At 46.6% G+C, this 18,691-nt stretch overlaps 1 protein-coding gene across 13 annotated transcripts in view; it reads right to left on the bottom strand.

Annotated features, from left to right (window-relative positions):
• Positions 1-18,691, bottom strand: part of LOC102094974 (USP6 N-terminal-like protein) — an 82,896-nt gene that overhangs the window by 5,781 nt on the left and 58,424 nt on the right. For 10 of the 13 annotated variants that reach the window (XM_065065009.1, XM_065065019.1, XM_065065006.1 and 7 more), the window contains 7 exons: positions 12,623-12,730; positions 7,535-7,644; positions 6,529-6,577; positions 4,960-5,080; positions 3,954-4,048; positions 2,192-2,257; positions 680-779 (listed from right to left, as the gene is read on the bottom strand). In XM_065065009.1, coding sequence (XP_064921081.1) covers positions 680-779; positions 2,192-2,257; positions 3,954-4,048; positions 4,960-5,080; positions 6,529-6,577; positions 7,535-7,644; positions 12,623-12,730 — 649 coding nt within the window. The remainder of the gene's footprint in view (positions 1-679; positions 780-2,191; positions 2,258-3,953; positions 4,049-4,959; positions 5,081-6,528; positions 6,578-7,534; positions 7,645-12,622; positions 12,731-18,691) is intronic. The other 3 variants (XM_065065018.1, XM_065065016.1, XM_065065017.1) reach the window with 2 other exon arrangements.

Genomic DNA, 18,691 nt, shown 5'->3' with positions numbered 1-18,691 from the left:
GTCTTTGCAAACAAACAGGACACTTGAAGATGTATTTCTGGATAGGCTGTTCTTCATTCAACTGAAGGAAGAGCAGGATGGCTGTTTGCAGAATTTAACACATGCAATCTGATATACCCCATTGCCCCAGAGGGTCCCAGCACACAACATCAGCACCACTCCTGTCTCAGATTAAATACCTAACAGGGCAACAAAGCAAGACTGCTAGCTTATGGGAGCAGAGGGGTTCAAAGTCCCAAAGATCTTGAGGTAGAAACATCACTGCCTAAATGTTATGTAAGAAAACCAGGTTTTGGTCATTTTAGAAGTATATTAATGGATTTATTTCTCCCTCTACAGCCTTTTCAGTTGAACTTCCACATAGTGCTTTCCAGATAGATGGGTTGCTGTCTGTATTGTTCCTAACAGTGCACTGATAAAAGACGTGGCGTGCAGCATGCAGAAAGAGGCAGCTGGAAGCACTTCAGGTGGGGTTTGCTGTGCACCAAGTGCAGGATTTCAACCCCTGTGGCAACTCATTTCCTCCCTCAAGCATCAGCATGGGACTGTGCTTTTTGGGCCAGCACAGGGCACTGAGCAGGCTGGCGGTGGCCAGCAAGGCTTTCCAGGTCAGCAGCATAAGGGTGGCCCAGGACAGTGCCACCTCTTCTAGACAAGAAGCACTCTGCTGGGACCTTACTTTTGTGCAGTTTGAGGATGGTGTAAGCCATGGCTGTCAGCACCCGCTCTCCTTCCAGGATGTAGATATCCCACAGCCGCAAGGTGAGAGTGAAGGGGGTCTGTTTCAAATACATAAAAAAACCCCAGGTCATTAGCACCACACTCATTAGCATTGATTGATGGGATGATGATACAGAGGTTAGTAGCATCACTACATCCCCTTGCACCAAAACACACAACAGGGTAAGGTATTGGATTTCAAGGATTCGTCCATAACACAAAAAACTATTTTATTGTGTATGGTTTTGCCTTAAAGCTAACAACCTTGGGTGGCCATGAAAGTACTTCAAAGCAAATGCAGAAAAAGGAGAAACTTTCTACACAGACACGCTACCACATGGACTCTGCATTCCCTGGATAGAGTATCGTAATCTTTCAGCCTTGTGAATGCATAAAACCACTCCTGTATCCATCCAAATTACCCAATCAGATGAAGGGCTGTTTATGGGATAGGTCTGAAGGCCTAGCAGTGTTCACTAAGCAGTAAAAAAAAAATCACTTATTTTCTGTCTAGAGAAGGGGTCTTCCTTATACACAGTCTTATTTCTGTCTGCTAGAAAAACCTCTGCAAGAGGTTTTCATTTGCAGACCCAATCTGACAAACAGGAGTGAACTGATATCCAAAATGATATCCCATCATTTCCCAGCAAGACTTAAGGCATCTCACCAACACAGAAATTAATACTAGTTCTACTGTGACATTTAAGTTCAAATATGGGATGCTGAACTTACTCTCCAGAGTTTGGCACAACTGGCTGTTGCAGATTTTTTACCACATTACTGCAGCTAAAAGGATTTTGCATTTTATGCAGTTTTTAGTGACAGACTGCAAAGCAGCAAGTTCCCTCTCAAGGTGGAGAGGTCATTCACTGTTTTATAGGAGAGAGGGCAGCACAACATTGATATGGGGGACACACAGATGTTCTAAATATTAGCAAGTCCAAATCTTTTTTGTGTACAAGCACAGCTCTGCCCCTAAAAATAAGGCAGTGCTGGCTCAGAACTGGCAAATTAGCTCTGGACAAATCAGGGTAATTTTCTCACACTTCCATGTGTCTCCAGTGCCCAGCCTGCTCCTTTGCCTGCAGGTTCTGCAGTGCTGTTTGTTCAGGTTTGTGCCCCCAGTTCTTCTTCTCCTATGTTGTTTCCAGAGCCAAAGTGAGGCTAATTGCCTTTGCAGCAGTGTCAGTGGAAAACAGAAAGATCTCTCCTGACTTTGAAGCTGCTGCTGCTGCTGAGCCATCTCCCAGTGACCGCTTGTGATGAGGCAGCAGGAATTTGCTTGTCATCAGTGACACGCAGTTATTTTTAGCTTCTCCCTTATTAATTTTTCCCTTATGATAGTGTGCATAATATCCCACCTTATAAAATATTAACACCTTCTTCAAATTATTATACTTTTTCAAGAAATGGGCAGATTAACTGTCCATGCAAGCAGCAGAGCAGCAAACAACCCGCAGAGCATCCTCACCCGGTCAATGAAACACTGCAGGAACCACTTGGTCGTATAAATCCCCGTAGTCATCTGCTCCTTATCCTATGAGGAGATAGCAAGGAGAGACAGGTGTTTCACCAGGCTGGCTGCTGGAGGTTCAAGCAACTTATAAGGCTTTTGGAGGGATTGGCTGTTTGATTAATGCTGGGATGTGGGTGCAGGATCTGGCTGTGGTTTGTCTCCCAACAAACCCCCTGCTTTAAATACCAATGTTGAAGCCCTGCTTTGGCCCTTTGCCCAAAATATTCATTGAACCTGATCCTTGATGTGGCCAGACCTCAGCCTCAACTTTGGACAGAAATTTCTAGGATAAGCTTCTCTGGACTAATATCTACACCAGGAACTCAAAACATGCCCTCCTCACAGACTACCATTTTTGTTTCCATAGCAATTCCCATGTGAGCCTCTCCAAGCATCACAAAAATTATTAAGACCATGTACCCCATGGGTAAATCCAGACCTGCACAGCCAAGCTAGCTTTGGTAGCACTACCTCATTTGCCTGTTATGGCTGCTGCAGGAACAGGATGGCCTGACAGGCTAAGCAAAACTCTTAAAACCCTCACCAACATCACCCTCATCTATCACTTTTCCATCATTGTCTGGCACCCAACATGGCACTCACATACAGCTTTGCTTTTTCTAGCATAGCTGATGGTGTGGCATGGCTGGTGCTGGGATGCATAGCACCCTGCACATGCACGAAGTTGACATGACCACTGCTGCAAAGCCAGCAAAGCAGTGTAGATGAGAAGGAAGCCCATGGTATTGATGGGAAGAGAAAGAAGCCCACGGGTTTGATGGCCAGCTCCGGTCTTTGCTTTCGGCTGGTGCTGGGCACCTGCAAGCCTGGGGAGCCTTTGGGAGCCAGGAGGCACAAGCAGCTTTCAGAGTTACTCCCATCCTCCCTGTCCATGTTTCCCCACCCCCATGGCTATAATTAAGTGAAAACCGTCCTTGTTCTGTTTCACTTGTAGGACCAGAGCTGTCTTGTTTGCAACACAAAGCAAGAGCTGTTGCAGATTATGACAATATAAACAGCTTTTCCTGGAGCCAGGCCACTGAACCCCTTGGGAACATAAGAAACATTCAGGAGTCTGGTCACTGAATACCGACTGTCTACAGCAAATGCAAGGGGGGACAAAAATAAAAGGCAGCAGGTGTTGCAAAACAGTCGCCTAGACATTAGACTACAGTTTATGTGTCCTGCACATGCTCCTCCAGCCACCAAATGGGCTTGTACCATCTGCTAGAGAGAAAACTAACAGGACATGGCCAAGCAACAAAACACACAGCAAATCTTAGATGCTGCCTGTCTTTAAAAACCAGTAAAACTGTTAATGCAAGCACTTGGGGCTAATCATTACTGAATTAAGACTATAGACAGTTCGGCATCACTCTTCAGGCTTTGCAGGTGCTATAAGACCACAGCTCAGTCTTGCTGCTGTATGCAACAGCTTTGTTTGCTGCAGGCTCACAGCCTTCCTGCCTGGCTTTCCTAAGGAAGCCTTTAGATTTTAGCAGCCCTACACTTACGATAACCAGCAAGCAAATGATAACCATTCACCTCAGCAAGATTTCGGCACCCCATTTAATAAATGCTTGTGTCTTTGCAGCTGAAGGAGTCCTATGCAATTAGAAATATGATCAGTTGTACATCTGTGTGGCAGAACATTACACTACTTGCTTTAGCATTAAAATGTGTTATCAGTATGGGGAGACTGATAGCAAAGAGATACCATGTGCTTCTTCAGCTTGGGAAACAGTTTGCTTAAAATCTGCTCGTGGTGAGCTTGAAATCTCTGCAGCTTCGGGAACCCAGGAATGAAAAAACCTTAACAAGAAAAGATGAGAGAAATAAAAAATAATTGGAAAAGCTCTAGAGCAGTCACAGGGGCAGCCTGATTTTCTAGAAACTCATCCCCTGCATTTCCTGTTGAAGCTGGCTGGACCTCCCCTGCCATCCCTCCCAGAGTCCACCCCTCACCCCATCCATATGGGCGACAGCACTCTCAGCACCGGCCCCAGCTGGTTCTTCTTACCCCAGACCCGCAGTGCAGACACGCTCTCTTCCCCACCCCTGTGGGCCTGAGACTTGGCTTGGCCAAAACCTCGCCGAACACAACTCGGTGCTTACCAAGGTTCACGAAAAAGGTGATAACGTTTGAACACCACAAGTTTGGGCAGTGCCCTGTAATCTAGCAGGACATGCACTGTCTGGAGGTATCAAACCATAAGGCCCTCTGCTCATAAAATAAGCCCCTGTGCATAGATCACTGCTAGCCCCAAGTAAGACAAAAAGATCTTTAATGTGAAGTAAAATAATACAGCATATTTGGTGAAATTACATCTTCATAAAAACACAGGGGCATGTAACATGTGGCACACTAAAAACAAAGCATTACATGATGTTCTTGGACTTACTTCTGTGAAGTTTCTCACTAACTCGTAACCTTGAGTTGATTGATTGCCAAGGGCAAGGCACTCCAGAGGGAAGATAGCATCTCTGTGAAAGTGTTAATTACTGAATGCCAAAGCTCAGTGCTGATAAATCACATTTTTCTCTGATGAACTTGTCTGCATTCAAGAGTGAAGTTCAGCTCTGTGGTTGGGTTGCATCAGCATATAATTAAGCCTTACCAGCTTTAAACAATTATGCAAGGAGAAACGAGGCTCTACCGACCAACCTAAACAGCCTTCCTTCCTATTGCAAGAGCCTCCATCTGCATCCTGCTCCAGCCTTACCGTGCATGGCGTGCCGCTGGTTGGTCAGCAGCTGGGCCAGTGCCCAAAACGCATCCTCTTCATTTAAGTACATCAGAAGAATGGCTGCGATCTGGCTCATCCCTTGGCAGTAGCTCACTTCCTGCAAGAGGCAAGAGGGGCACATGTGCTGCCACACCATCAGACCCCACCATGATGTTAAAGTTGCAGAAGCAGGTCAGGTTGATTGTGCTTCCCTCTCTCCTTTCAAGGTCTGTCCTGTTTCAAGGTCTCTATAATTTATATCCAAGTTCACAGCTCCCATATACCTAGAGAATCTACCATGTCACTGACTCACATAATGGTTTGGGTTGGAATGGACCTTTGAAGATCACCTTGTCCAATGCCCCTGCCATAGGCAGGGACACCCCTTACTAGATCAGATTGCTCAAAGATCCATCCAACCTGACCTCAAACACTTCCAATGATGGGGCATCCACAGCTTCTCTAGGCAACTTGTTCCAGTATCTCACCACCTTCACTGTAAAAAATGTCTTCCTTATATCCAAACCTGCCCTCTTTAACTGTTGCCCCTTGTCCTGTCACTACAGGCCCTTGTAAAAAGTCTTTCTGTCTTTCTTATAAGCCCCCTTTTATATTGAAAGGTTGCAATAAGGTCTCCCCAGAGCCTTCTCTTCTCCAGGCTGGACATCCCCCACTCTCAGCCTTTCTTCGTGAAAGAGGTATTCCAGCCCTCCAACCATTTTCATTTCCCTCCTCCAGATCCACTCTAGCAGGTCCTCCAGCAGGAGGTGAGGGGCTTGCAGGCAATGGCCCCCACTACACCGCTCCCCCCACCAGCCCCATTTAAGCCTGGAGTGTGAGGGACAGAAACCCCAATATAAGAGGTGCCTGCAGCTACCTCAAGCAATAAGGGATAGGATTATAAACAGCATGTGGCTCCAATACTGTTTTGGATTCCTTCAGCCACCTGAGCACTGAAGTAATTCAAGAACAAATAAATCTGGTAAGCATTTATCTGATACGAGGGAAGGCAGAGTCTTTGTTTCCTTGATTACCCCGTTGAACATCTTGTGTGCCTTCTGGGGTAATTGTCCTCTTCTGGAGATGGAGGCAGTAGGTTCAGCTGCTAATTTAAGCTTATTCTGCCCATGCCCTTTAGCTAAAAATGACTGGTTTGCTGTAATAAATCAGTGTTTTCAACAAGGATGCCATTCAGTGTATGACAAGAAATCAGAAACATGATGGACTTGAGCCAGGAGGCTAATCTTGCTGGAAAGCCATAGGGCAATCCCTTGTTTTTTGCTGACACTTGCCCAAACCGCATCTGCCAGATGTCACTTACCAGGTGACAAAATGAATAAGGGAATGAAACAACTGTGCAAGAGTCTCGTGCTGCCTGCGTGTCTTGCAGCTGTCTGTACAAACAAGTATTAGGACTTAAAACTGGAATGACCACTGGCTAAATGTGGGTGTAAGTATATATATATACACACACAAACATACATGTATACACGTATATATAAAGCTTTAAAAAATATTTATATATAAAGCACAATGCTATTCACTTTAACTGGACTAACTACTTACGGTGTTATAAACTGAGTATGCTGACAGGACATGGAAGAGTGCCTGTTGCCTGGGGAGAAAGAAGGATATTAAAACACCTGAGTGTGAGGTCTCCAGCTTCATGTGCATACCAGCATATATGCACTGAGAGCAAAGGCTCTGAAAACACCCAGCCAACTGGTACTTATGCCTTTTGCAAAATGCAGGGCACACAGAAACAGAAAGCACCTTGACTGGCACATGGGATGAGACCTCTTCCTTCAGAGGGGAATCACCAGTGGCCCCACAGAGCGGGGCCAGACAAGCCTGCTCCATCAGCAGGTCTCCTAGAGAAACATGCATGTACACATATGCATTGTGTTCAACACACCCACTCTTCAGGTTTGGAGTGGAAGTGGGTTTTCAATAGACTTGCCCACAGGCATCAAGTGTTACACATCCTGGGGGAAAGCACTGCCACCATTTTACTAGCAGGTTCCTTTCTCCCTTCCCTTCTTACTATTGGAGTTATAACGATCTAGATACACGGTGCAATCTTCCTCACAGATTATATGTCTGTGTAGGGCAGCCAGGTGTGACTAACTCAAGTGAAAAAGCCACTTCATCAAACCTCTCCAACCCCATCTGTTGTGGGGCCTACATACACCTCATACCACCCAGCTCCCAAAAGACCCACGTCATCATCCCAGCCATCCCAAACCAAGCCCTCTGCAACTTCAACCCTACCACCCTGGGGGATGAGACACCACAACAGGTGGATGCATTACTCAAGAACTGGGGCTGAATGTGGTCCAGTGTGGATCTGTCTGAAGAGAGTATCAGAAGCCCAACATCTGTGGGTTGTATAGTACGTGCTGATGGTTTGTGGAGCAGGCAGAGATGTCTTTGCTCTCTTGTGAGCTGCTCTGAAACAGGGGGCTGGTGGCCACCCCAAGCCAGAGGGCTGCTGGCCATCCCATCCAGCTCATCCTATGCCTACCCACCAGTACTGATGCCCATACAGCCACGCGAAGCCTCCCATACTCACTTCACTCCATAGCGATCCCGAAACATTATGTGGTTTCGGAAGGTGCGGTTAACATCCAAATCTATCTGCTTGATTTCTGATGAAAAGCTCTTTGCTTGTTCTTTCATTTGCTGGAAGGGAAAGGGGCAGACAAGAGGAAGGAGTCAGACACCATCTCAGCCCACACCTTTCTCCATGCAGTGAGAAGCCATGCTTCCTAACAGCAGGAGTGACAGCTTCTGAGCTGCACAGAGCTATTGCAGACTGACTCGGGGACACTGCCATCTTACAGTGAGCAATGCTCTGCACCCTAGAGGTGAATCCCTGGCCCCTTGGCTGTGCTGCAAGCTTGGCTGGCCCAGGGAGAAGGGGACAGCCCCACACTCACACGCAATGGTGGCAGCTGCCAACCCAGCCTTCACCCATCTTCCAATGCAGACACTGAGTTTTCAGAATCTGAAACCTTTACAATTAAATTCCACTCTGATTTCTTTTGATTTTTTTTGTGGTCCTCAGCCTGGCTATCATAAAGCATCGAGACCTCTGTTAGTGCTTAAAGAATGATACACTTCTATAACCAACACATAGACATAAGCACTGAGTTCCTAAGCTTTTCAGGGGCTCAGTCATAATAAAGTTGAAACCATTGCAATGAACTCTGTGAAGTGATCTCCAACTACTACTTCCCCTGCAGAAGAAAAACATCTTAGGTTTAAGGAGTTTCTGCTCAAAAAGCAATTCTGGTGTATTCCTTTGGAGTGGTGCAAATTTTAAGGAACTGGCACAGTCCAAAACAGAAACTGACCTCAAACCCAAGAATCCTCATGTCCCCCCTATGCTGGCTAATCATTTAAGGCAACATCACACAGCTAAAGGACTGAAGCCCACTAAAAAAAAACAACCAACAACCAAAAACTAACCAAACAAAAAACCCATTAAATTCAACCCAAGGCTAAGCCTATCTCAATCAGTTGCATCCTGGGAGCCCCAAGCACAAGATGCTCCATGGATGAATCTCACTGCAGTCCCGTTCACAACCCACTGTTCAGCCCTGTGCATGCAGGCAAGGACCATTATGCTATTGCTAAGCATCTCATCTCACAGCCTTCAGGTATCTTCAGCAATCATGCAATTGCCTTCCTTCTTTAAGATCTCTGGAGTTAATTGCGTTAATAAAATACATTTTGTGACTGTCTTCAGGTAGCCTGAGATCCACCTGCAGGTTAGAGGCAACAGAAATGAGCAGCAAGCCCAGCTTGCCTGAAGCCCAGGGTGAAGACCCCTCCTTGCTCAGACAGGAGACAGAAAATAGCACATCTGACAGATACTTAATTGTCTGTTCCAGCAGCTCCCATCCTACGAATACTTGTCAGCCTGATACAAGGTGCCTCCAGGCTGTTGTTGACCTCCCACAGTGGCAACATCATCTCTGGGGAACATCAAAAGGTCATTAGCACCCAGATGTGTCCAGTACAGCCAACGCTCAGGACAGTCACAGCATCTTCGGACTATTAACTCCAACCTTGAAAGCAACTGTATGGAGGTGCAACAATGCAGGGCTACCTTGAAATATTGCTGCACAAGACAAGGGAGGACAAAAGCAATGGTGGAATGAAGAACTGATGAACATAATTTTTGTGATGTAAACCCTGTACTCTCTGCATTCTATGTCTCCTTGCCCTCTATAAAGCAGGCAGATTACCTGAGACAAGGTAACTACTCATATGCACCAAGGTTTTCCCTGCCAGAACAACACAGAAGTCTCCCAGACTGTAAAAAAAAAACAAACAAAAACCTACCTTTTTTTTTTTTTTAAAGCACTGCAGTTAAGTTGCACAGCAGCTTGTCACCTCCTTGTAGCCAGCAGGCTTTATTAATTCAGCAGATGGTAAGCCCAGGACAGCTTGTTGTCCTTTTTTTCCCTTGTTTAAGTAACCTGGGGGCTCCACAGATGCTCTGCTGAGCTCATCAGCACTGTGAGCCCTGCAGGCTGGCAGCAGAGCAGAGGCTGGGAAGCTGGAGGTTTGATCCCAGAGACTCTTTACAAAGCAGCAGGTAAAAGCCCAGACGCCTCTGTTCCACCCCATGGTCAGCACATTTCTCCTACCGCTTTCTGAGCTCTCCTCAACCCCTCTTGATTGTGGCTATATTTAGAAAACCTCAGGAAGGCAGAAGGCTGTGCTGCCATTCAGTGAGATCTGGACAGGCTGGAGGACTGGGCAGGGAAGAACATGATGAAATTCAACAAAGGCAAGAATAGGGTCCTACACTTAGGAAAGAACAACCCCAGGCACCAGTACAGGTTAGGGGCTGACCTGCTGGAAAGCAGCACTACAGAGAAGGACCTGGGAGTCCTGGTCGGGAACGGGTTGACTGTGAGGCAGCAATGTGCCCCTGTGGGCAAGAAGGCCAATGGTATTCTGGGGTGCATTAATAAGAATGTGGCCAGCAGGTTGTCCTCCCCCTCTACTCTGCTCTGGTGAGGCCACGTCTGGAGTACTGCATCCAGTTCTAGGCTCCCCAGTTTAAGAAGGACAAGGAATTACTGGAGAAAGTCCAGCAGTGTGCTACAAGGAAGGGTCTGAAGCATCTTTCTTACAAGGAAAAGCTGAGAGAGCTGGGCCTGTTCAGTCTGGAGAAGGCTGAGAGGGGACCTTATTTATGCTTATAAATATCACAAGGGTGGGTGTCAAGAGGCTGGAGCCAGACTCTTTTCAGTGGTGCCCAACAACAGGATGAGGGGCAATAGGCACAGATTGAAATACATGAGGTTTCATCTGAATATGAGGAGAAAATTCTTTCCTTTGAGGGTGACAAAGCACTTGGAACAGGCTGCCCAGAGAGGCTGTGGAGTCTCCTTCTCTGGAGACATTCAAAACCCACCTGGACGTAATCCTGTGCAACCTGCTTTGGGTGACCCTGCTTTAGCAGGTGTTTCGGACTAGATGATCTTCAGGGGTCCCTTCCAACCCAACCATTCTGTGATTCACATTGAAATCAAGTGTTAGCATGTTCTATGGTAGTCTTCAGGCTTCTGCAGCATCAGGGACAACTGAGCTGCCATAGCCTTGAGGAAGACTTGGAGACTTGCATGGAGAGGACTTGGAGGACAACTGGGATAAGATAAAGCACTATGGAAGCAGCTGGACCAGGATTTTTAATTGCATCACTCCAGAGGCAATCTGGACATGGGGAGCAAGGTATCCCACTTGGCTGAAAAAGTAGCTCCTCTGCTAGCTCAGGGTACAATATCTGTACAGAGGGAGTGGTGGGTTTAAAAAAGATAAATCACCTGGCATGTACCAGGCAGAACACTGAAAACTCAAGGCACATGAAAAAGCCTGGCTTTTGTGCCATGGTTCATGCCCCAAGGAGAAACAAGGCCTTAGGACCAGTTCCTCCAGGACACAGGGTGGGGCCTGAGGCTTGGTCCCTTGAAAAACAAAACCCCTAATTCACCACCTGCACTGAGCCTCTTCTAGAGGAAATTAGGATAGGGCTAATTACTGCTGGCAGGTGGCACCCACCAAAAAAGAATTAAGATGAGCTTGTAGCTGGTTTGCATCCAGCAAAGCCTATTATCCCTGAGGCTCCTGTTTATCACAGACCCCTCTGAAGCACAGATAAATTCCTTGTGACTTTCATTTGTTTGGACTGCTTTCCTGCCTGAGCAGCACACCTTCAAGGAAGGTAGCGTGATAAAAATCTGCATGCTGGAGGAGCTTTGTTATCTCTGCCCAGCCTGCCTCTCCCAAACGCCTGCACATGACTCCATCCCAGCAGCATTTCACTATTAACATCTACACTTGATGAACTATAATGAGTATTAGCATAATCATGTTTAATAGGAAAGGATTTTTAGAAACACCTGCTGGAAGCAGCACTTGACCTCCTGCCTCTGAAACAAAACTGTCACCACTACACCCTGATCCTCACCTGGGTACGTGAATCAAACTGAATCATAACACAAGTTTAGAAAGTAAGTTAATTATCAACCAAGGGCTTCAACGCACAGCCTATGGAAATACACAGCAGGAAGGAACCAAGATATCTGAAATAAAAAAATAACAAAATACAGCAAGCCCTGTCACTCAGGTTCTTGTTCAACATACACTACAGAAATTGCTTATTTTGTATCACAGAATCTCAGCATGCAGTGCTCTGGTAGGAAGCAACGCAAAGCAGGCTTTTCTCCTGTCTGCAGAGAAACTAAGCAATTTTTAATAGAAAAAAAATTTTTTTTAATAGTGATTCTTAACAGAAACTTTCAAGACAAGTTATAAAAAGATTGAAGATGAAAAACTAAAGAAGCCACTTCAATGCTGTTCTTCCAATGCTGCTGTCAACTTCCTGTTGCACATCTCAGTTGTAAGCCAGCACCCTATGCCCAGAAATGCCCCTCAGAGCTTGCAAGACCTGCCCTCACCCCACCCTTAATTGGGTTTCTCAACTAACGACCCATTGTTAGCTAGTTTAAGGCTTCTGACCTTGCCATGTACATCAACACACCCTAAGTGAGGTTTGGGGTACTCCCATCCAGCACCTACCCATTTCAGGGTACACGTGGCTAATCTGCACCACTCCAGGGAGCTTGTGGGACTGCGAGCAGTACTTCTGCTAAGCTTCCCCTCGCTCTTCCCTGCATCCTTCCCTAAGGATGCCATAACACCGACAGCATCTTTGCTCATGGCTTCCAGCAAAATAAATGTAAGCAGCATACTAGGGAAAGCAGCTGGCTAATGTGCTAAAAGGCCCTGCCTAACATAAACACATGGATAAAGAGTTTATCCCCTTTGCATTTTCAGTCCTAATTTTGAGCCTTGCCTTCTCAGAAGTCACAGCAGATCACATATGGGATCAGGCCCCACCACCAACACATGTTGTATGGTGCCCAGCACACTGCTACCCTGCAAGGGAGGATGCAAGGGCTGGGTGCCCCCGTCCCTTAAAGCATCCCTGTAGGAACCCCCATTTTCCTCCTGCCCACACAGGTAGAGATGGAGATGCCTGCATCCGCCATGGGTCTGACTTGTACCAGCTGGTGAAGCCCCATCAAAGCAGCCTCCCCATCACCTTGCTCCTATTGTCTTTACGAGGAAGAGCCCGTACCTCATATTTTCCTTCGTTCTCCTTCTTCATCTTCTCGACATCCAGCAGAAGTGACCAGACCTGGCCTCGCACCTGAAGTGGGATCCCTTTGTACACTCGCCGGCACATCTGTGGGGAGGGAGACACATGCAAAGTTAGCTGGTCCTGCTGGTGGCAGAACAGATTTGCTCCATGGTTTGCTCCTGCGGACCACCAGCCATCTGAGCAGACACCCCAACTTTCTCTGCCTGTGCTGGCACAGAGAGGGCATCTCTGATCTGACAGATGAGCCGAGCACCTGCACCCACTGAAGACACTTAGTCAAAGTCAAGCCACAACTCATGTTTTTAACCTTACTGGAAGAGCTGGACATGGACCATCCCATTTATACATGGAGATCTCTCAGGTGCTCCACAGTAGTCATATTCCATGCACGCCAGCCTGCCTTTGGACTCCTTTCCAAGGACCAGACACAGCACCCTTGGCTTTGAAGCCTTTGACATGGCTGTTCTCACCTGGATCCCAAGGGACTGGGAGAAAAATACATTTCCCCTTGCAAAGGAGCGCCTTTACTATGAGAGTCACAGGGACATGTCCACAGCAACTCTCATGGCTTGACAAACAGCAAAGGAGACAGTAGGCTACACGGAGGTCTCTCCCCTCAACATGCAGGATACTGCTCAACCAAGAGGGATTTGGCACAAACCTGCATGTGTCCCTCCTCCTACCTCCATGTGTTCACTTCATGTCACAGATACCTCTTCCCTTTTTTCTTGTCATAAAGGCCTCTCTCTCTACAGAGACCATTAAATTTCTATGGAAAACAGAAAGAGCTTTTGTTCCATCCCCAACTTCTCCCATTAAAAGAAAAAGCTTAATTAAGAGGAAAAATGCTTCATTTCTGAATATTTTCCACCCTTTCATCCATCTCACCTGTGAAACAGCTTGCAGCTGTGCTGCAAAGCCAACCATGGCACTCCTCCAGGTTCCTGATGACCCTGGGGTATCCTGAAGGGCCTACTGCATGTGCTCAAGCTCCAGACATGGCAGAGATTTACACTGCAACATGGTGATCCCTCAGGACCATGTAATTCCTTGGGAGGGGACAAAGGTGACAGATTCTTGGTCATGGGAACAAGCTTGGGGCTGAGCAGGACAGTGCTCAACCAGGCAATCAACTGGAGCTACTGGCATTGCCTGGTACATATGCATCTGACCTTCTTCAAAATTCCTCTTCTCTTTGCATAAGGATGTTCTTCTTCACATGTTTCAGGCTGATGCTGAAACTTTGAAGGCTGCAATTCATGGGGAAGCACCGAGATTCCAGTAGAAGGTTTACTGGACATGGTCCTGCCATTTTGCCTTTACATATCTTACACTAAGCCAAACATCTGCTCCTGTTACCTTTCCTTTCTGATCTATCTCGCATCATCAGCTTTTTCACTTCTAGCTTGGCTTTTTAACACAAGCCTATGCACAAGGTTATAAACACCATAGCCATGACACTGCACTGTCAACCCACCTGGTCTCAGAGCATCCAAGGGCACAGACTCATGCTCCTTGTTTTGTCACCATCTGCATGGCAGCACTGCACCTACCAAGTGCAAATGACAGCAATGACAGCTCTTGTCCCAAAGAGCTAGTACAAGACAAGACAGGAGATGAGGTTTGTGTAGACAGGCTAGGGGACAGCAAAGAAATAATGCCACTATCCCAGTCAAAATAAGTATATAAAGCAGCTATGTAATAAATGCCGAGACCACCATGTAGTAATAACTGGAGTGCTGCATTAGATGGCTATAAACTCTTCAGAAGGGATAGGTGAGGATGGAGAGGAGGTGGGGTAGCCATGTATGCTAGGGAGTGTTTTGATTGTCTGGAACTTGATGAGGGTGGCGATAGGGTTGGGTGTCTATGGGTGAGAGTCAAGGGGAAGGGCAACAAGGTGGACATTCTGGTGGGGGTCTGTTACAGACCACCCTATCAAGATGAAGAGGCAGACGAAATATTTTGCAGGCATCTGCGAGAAGTTTGTCGATCACTAGCCCTTGTTCTTATGGGGTACTTCAACCTACCAGCTGTCTGCTGGAAACACAGCAGAGAGGAAGCCGTCTAGGAGGCTCCTGGAGTGTGTCGAAGACAAGGTCCTGACACAGCTGGCTGGTGAGCCTACCAGGGAAGGAGCCCCACTGGATCTGTTGCTGTAAATAGAGAAGGACCCATGGGCAATGTGTCGGCTGGAGGTCACCTTGGGCATAGCGATCATGAAATGATTGAGTTTTCTATTCTTGGAGACGTTAGAAGGGTGGTCAGCAGAACTGCTACTTTGGATTTCTGAAGGGCAGACTTTGACCTGTTCAGAAGGCTGGTTGTCAGAGTCCCTTGGGAGGCAGACATGGAGGGCAAAGGAGTCCAGGAAGGCTGGTCTCTCTTCAAGAAGGTAATCTTAGAGGTTCAGGAGCAGGCTGTCTCCATGTGCTGAAAGGCAAGCTGGTGGGGAAGAAGATCAGCCTGGCTGAATAGAGAGCTGCAGCTGGAACTTTGGAATAAAAAGAGAATTTATAACCTTTGGAAGGAGGGGCAGGCTACTCAAGAGGAATATAAGGATGCTGTGAAGTTATGCAGGGAGAAAACTAGAGAGGACAAAGAGTTGTGGTGAAACGAGTCAAATCCAGTTGACAGCTGGTCATCAGTGGTATTCTCCAGGACTCAAGACTGGAGCCAGTTCTGTTTAAACTCTTTATCAATCATCTCAATGAGGGGGTTGAGCGCACCCTCAGTAAGTTTGCAGACGACACCAAATTGGGTGGGCGTGTTGATCTGCTGGAGGGTAAGAAGGCCATACAGAAGGATCTGGACCAGCTGGATTGCTGGGCTGAGGCTAATTGTATGAGGTGGAACAAGGCCAAGTGCCGGGTCCTGCACCTGGGTCACAACAATCCCACACAGCACTGCAGGCTCCGGGAAGAGTGGCTGGAAAGCTGCCTGGTGGAAAAGGATCTGGGAATGTTGGTCAACAGCCAGCTGAACATGAGCCAGCAGTGTGCCCAGGTGGCCAAAAAGGCCAACAGCATCCTGGCTTGTATCAGGAATAGTGTGGCCAGCAGGACTAGAGAAGTGATTGTGCCACTGTACTCGGTGCTGGTGAGGCCCCACCTTGAATACTGTGTTCAGTTTTGAGCTCCTCACCATAAGAAGGACATTGAGTGCAGAGGAGGGCGACAAAGCTGATGAGGGGCCTGGAACACAAGTCGTATGAGATCAGCTGAGGGAACTGAGGCTGTTTAGTCCAGAGAAAAGGAGGCTGAGGGGAGACCTTATTGCTACCTACAACTACCTGAAAGGAGGTTGTAGCATGGAGGGTGTTGGTCTCTTCTCCCAACTAGCAAGTGATAGGGTGAGAGGAAATGGCCTCAAGTTGTGCCAGGGGAGGTTTAGATCTGATATTAGGAAAAAATTCTTCACAGAGAGGGTGGTGAAGCAGTGGAACAGGCTGCCCAGGGAAGTGGTTGAGTCATCACCCCCGGACGTATTTAAAAGGCATTTAGGTGAGGTTCTTTGGGACATGGTTTAGTGCTAGAGTTAGGTTATGGTTGGACTCAATGATCTTGAGGGTCCCTTCCAACCGAAATGATTCTATGATGCAATCATATTTCAGTATTTCTACTGTCACAGAAAGTGTCAGTGTAATGTATCCTGATACTGTAAGCGTAATAGCCATTCAACATTTAAAACCCATTTTCAGCACCTGACAAATGCTTGCTCTGCCCCAGGTGTTGCTTAGCACCAGCTCTGAAGGTCCAAAGCATAGCCAGGACCATACCCTACAGAAATCCTTTGCAAGATCCTGCTCTCCTCTCTGTACGTACCAAATAAGAGCTGCTCCCTAAAAAGCATCTCATGACCAAGACGCGCTCAAGGAAGGCCACGATTCTATTCAACAGCATCCCACATTTTAAGTGGGACATCACTACATCACCATCTGCACACCCAAAGAAGCCACTCCTGCTTGTCGAAGCTCACATGAGAAGGTCTTTCTGAAGGACAGCAAAACTTTATGCCATGCTGGACAGCTTCAACTCCATGGCTGAAAGACAAACGAGACAAACACGATTCCCATTCTCTGAGAGACATTAGATCAGGATGAGAGAAGTGCAATGCATCAAGAGACAAAAAGAGATGGGGTTAGAAGAACCATGTCCCCAAAGTCGTATTGGTAAGTTGCCCATGAAAGCCTGGCTCTCACAAACACTTGTGACTTCATGAAGCAAAAGTTGAGATGAAATCAAGAAACTGAAGTATGTGCCAACTCAGATAAAACAACCAATTCAGAAAAAAAATATTTATTTCCAACAGATTAGGAGAAACTGACTGACAGCTGCCAAGGCAGAAGATGACGCTCAACTCCATGGAAGAAAATAATTTTGGTTTGAATTCCCAGAGCTGGTACTGTTGTACTTTAATGAGTGTAATGCTCACTGGCATTTATCTCTAATATCACTAATGGTTTTATCCACATGAGAGTGTGGCAGGAACAGGGGAGTTAAAAAACATTCTGAAATGGAACTGAACTGAAATACCTCCCTGTTATTTATCCAAGGGTTTTCTGCCTCACACCACCTCCAGACATGAAAGTGATAAAACCTCAGAGCTGTGAGTCACACAGAGGAAAAATGAGCAACTTTGTTGTGAAACTTGAAGGAAAACAGGGAAGTTATCATTAAAAGTAGCACTTATGCTGAGATGAACGGATGCAGGGAGGGCAGCAGGTGATGGCAACTCCTGCTCCATAAAGAAACAACCATCAAGGCCACCATCTTCTGTCTCTTATAAACCCTCCAGCCCATACAGATGGCAAGAGAGTACCTAGACTATGCCCCATGCAGACTGACAGACAAACCAACGCACTGCACAAAGAACAAACATCATCCCATTTCATAAATGGAGATGCTAGTGGTTAAAGTAATGGTTCGAGGTGCTGCGTCGAAAGGCCATGTTAGAGCCGAGGACTTAACCCACAGCATTTAAAACTTGCTCTGGGTTTTGACATTGGATCATCTTTCCTGTCTAGGCTTTAACACACAAAGCTCGTGGCACAAAGGTCATCGTCACTCTATTTCCATCTCTCCCCTTCCCATATTCTCTTTCTAGTAGATGGGATGGAGAAGACTATGGAAGTACAGACCTGAACTCCATCGTCCTCCATCAGATATCTCCTTTGAGAAGCACACAACCAAATGTTGCCAGGTCTTTAATTTGAGGGCTAAAGTCACTGCCTTTAAACACAGGACATCTTTTTGCAATAGTTAAGACACTGAAGTTAAAAAGGGTTTGGGGGAGGCAAGTTGTTTTTTTAAAGCAGAATATAACATTTCAGTCCACTTTCATATTTTGGAGCCTATTGGTGTTAGCTACTCAGCAATGTGCATGGTCCACTATGAACAGATTGCAGGACTAATACCCAAATTTTGGGTATACATGGCAATTTCACTTTCAAGCCTCTCCCTATACCCACTATACGTCTCCAAAACTCTCAAGTGAGGGGAAGCCCCTCTTCATTAGTTTCTTTAGGCCTCAAAGAGTGATCCTTCTGGAGAGGAAGGACTCCTTTACTTCCTCCACCAGTAATATATCAGGGAAGCTGAGCTGTGAAAATCTTTACCTGGAGTGGTAAGTGAAGCCTCCACCACCACCACTCTGGAGAAGAGGACTTCTTTTTTGCACCACAAAGGCAGCTGATTGATGACATGGCTGTGCAGGAGACTTGATAGCCTGAACTTTGCTGTGGATGGTTTTCTTTCCATATGGATAATGGTTGCTCCCAACTCAGCTGTTGTCCCTGCAGCTTTAGCTTTGGCTGTGCTGGATGGGGTGCCAGCAGGTCTAAGAGGGCTTCAACAGCAAAGCAGAGGCAAATTTAAATCTTAAAGCTGATGTGTCATGGGTGGGCATCTACATTTATTACCAGGGCTACCTTTGAGGGAGAGGAAAATTCTACTTGCCTTTCCAAAATGGCAAAAACCAGCAGCAGAAGTCACCCTGCAGCTCCCAGGAAACCTCCCTTTCTTTGCCATGGCATTTGTCATCAGG

The sequence above is a fragment of the Columba livia genome, chromosome 5 (assembly GCF_036013475.1).
Source record: "Columba livia isolate bColLiv1 breed racing homer chromosome 5, bColLiv1.pat.W.v2, whole genome shotgun sequence".
Classification (NCBI taxonomy): domain Eukaryota; kingdom Metazoa; phylum Chordata; class Aves; order Columbiformes; family Columbidae; genus Columba; species Columba livia.
This window is presented reverse-complemented; position numbering and strand designations above follow the sequence as displayed.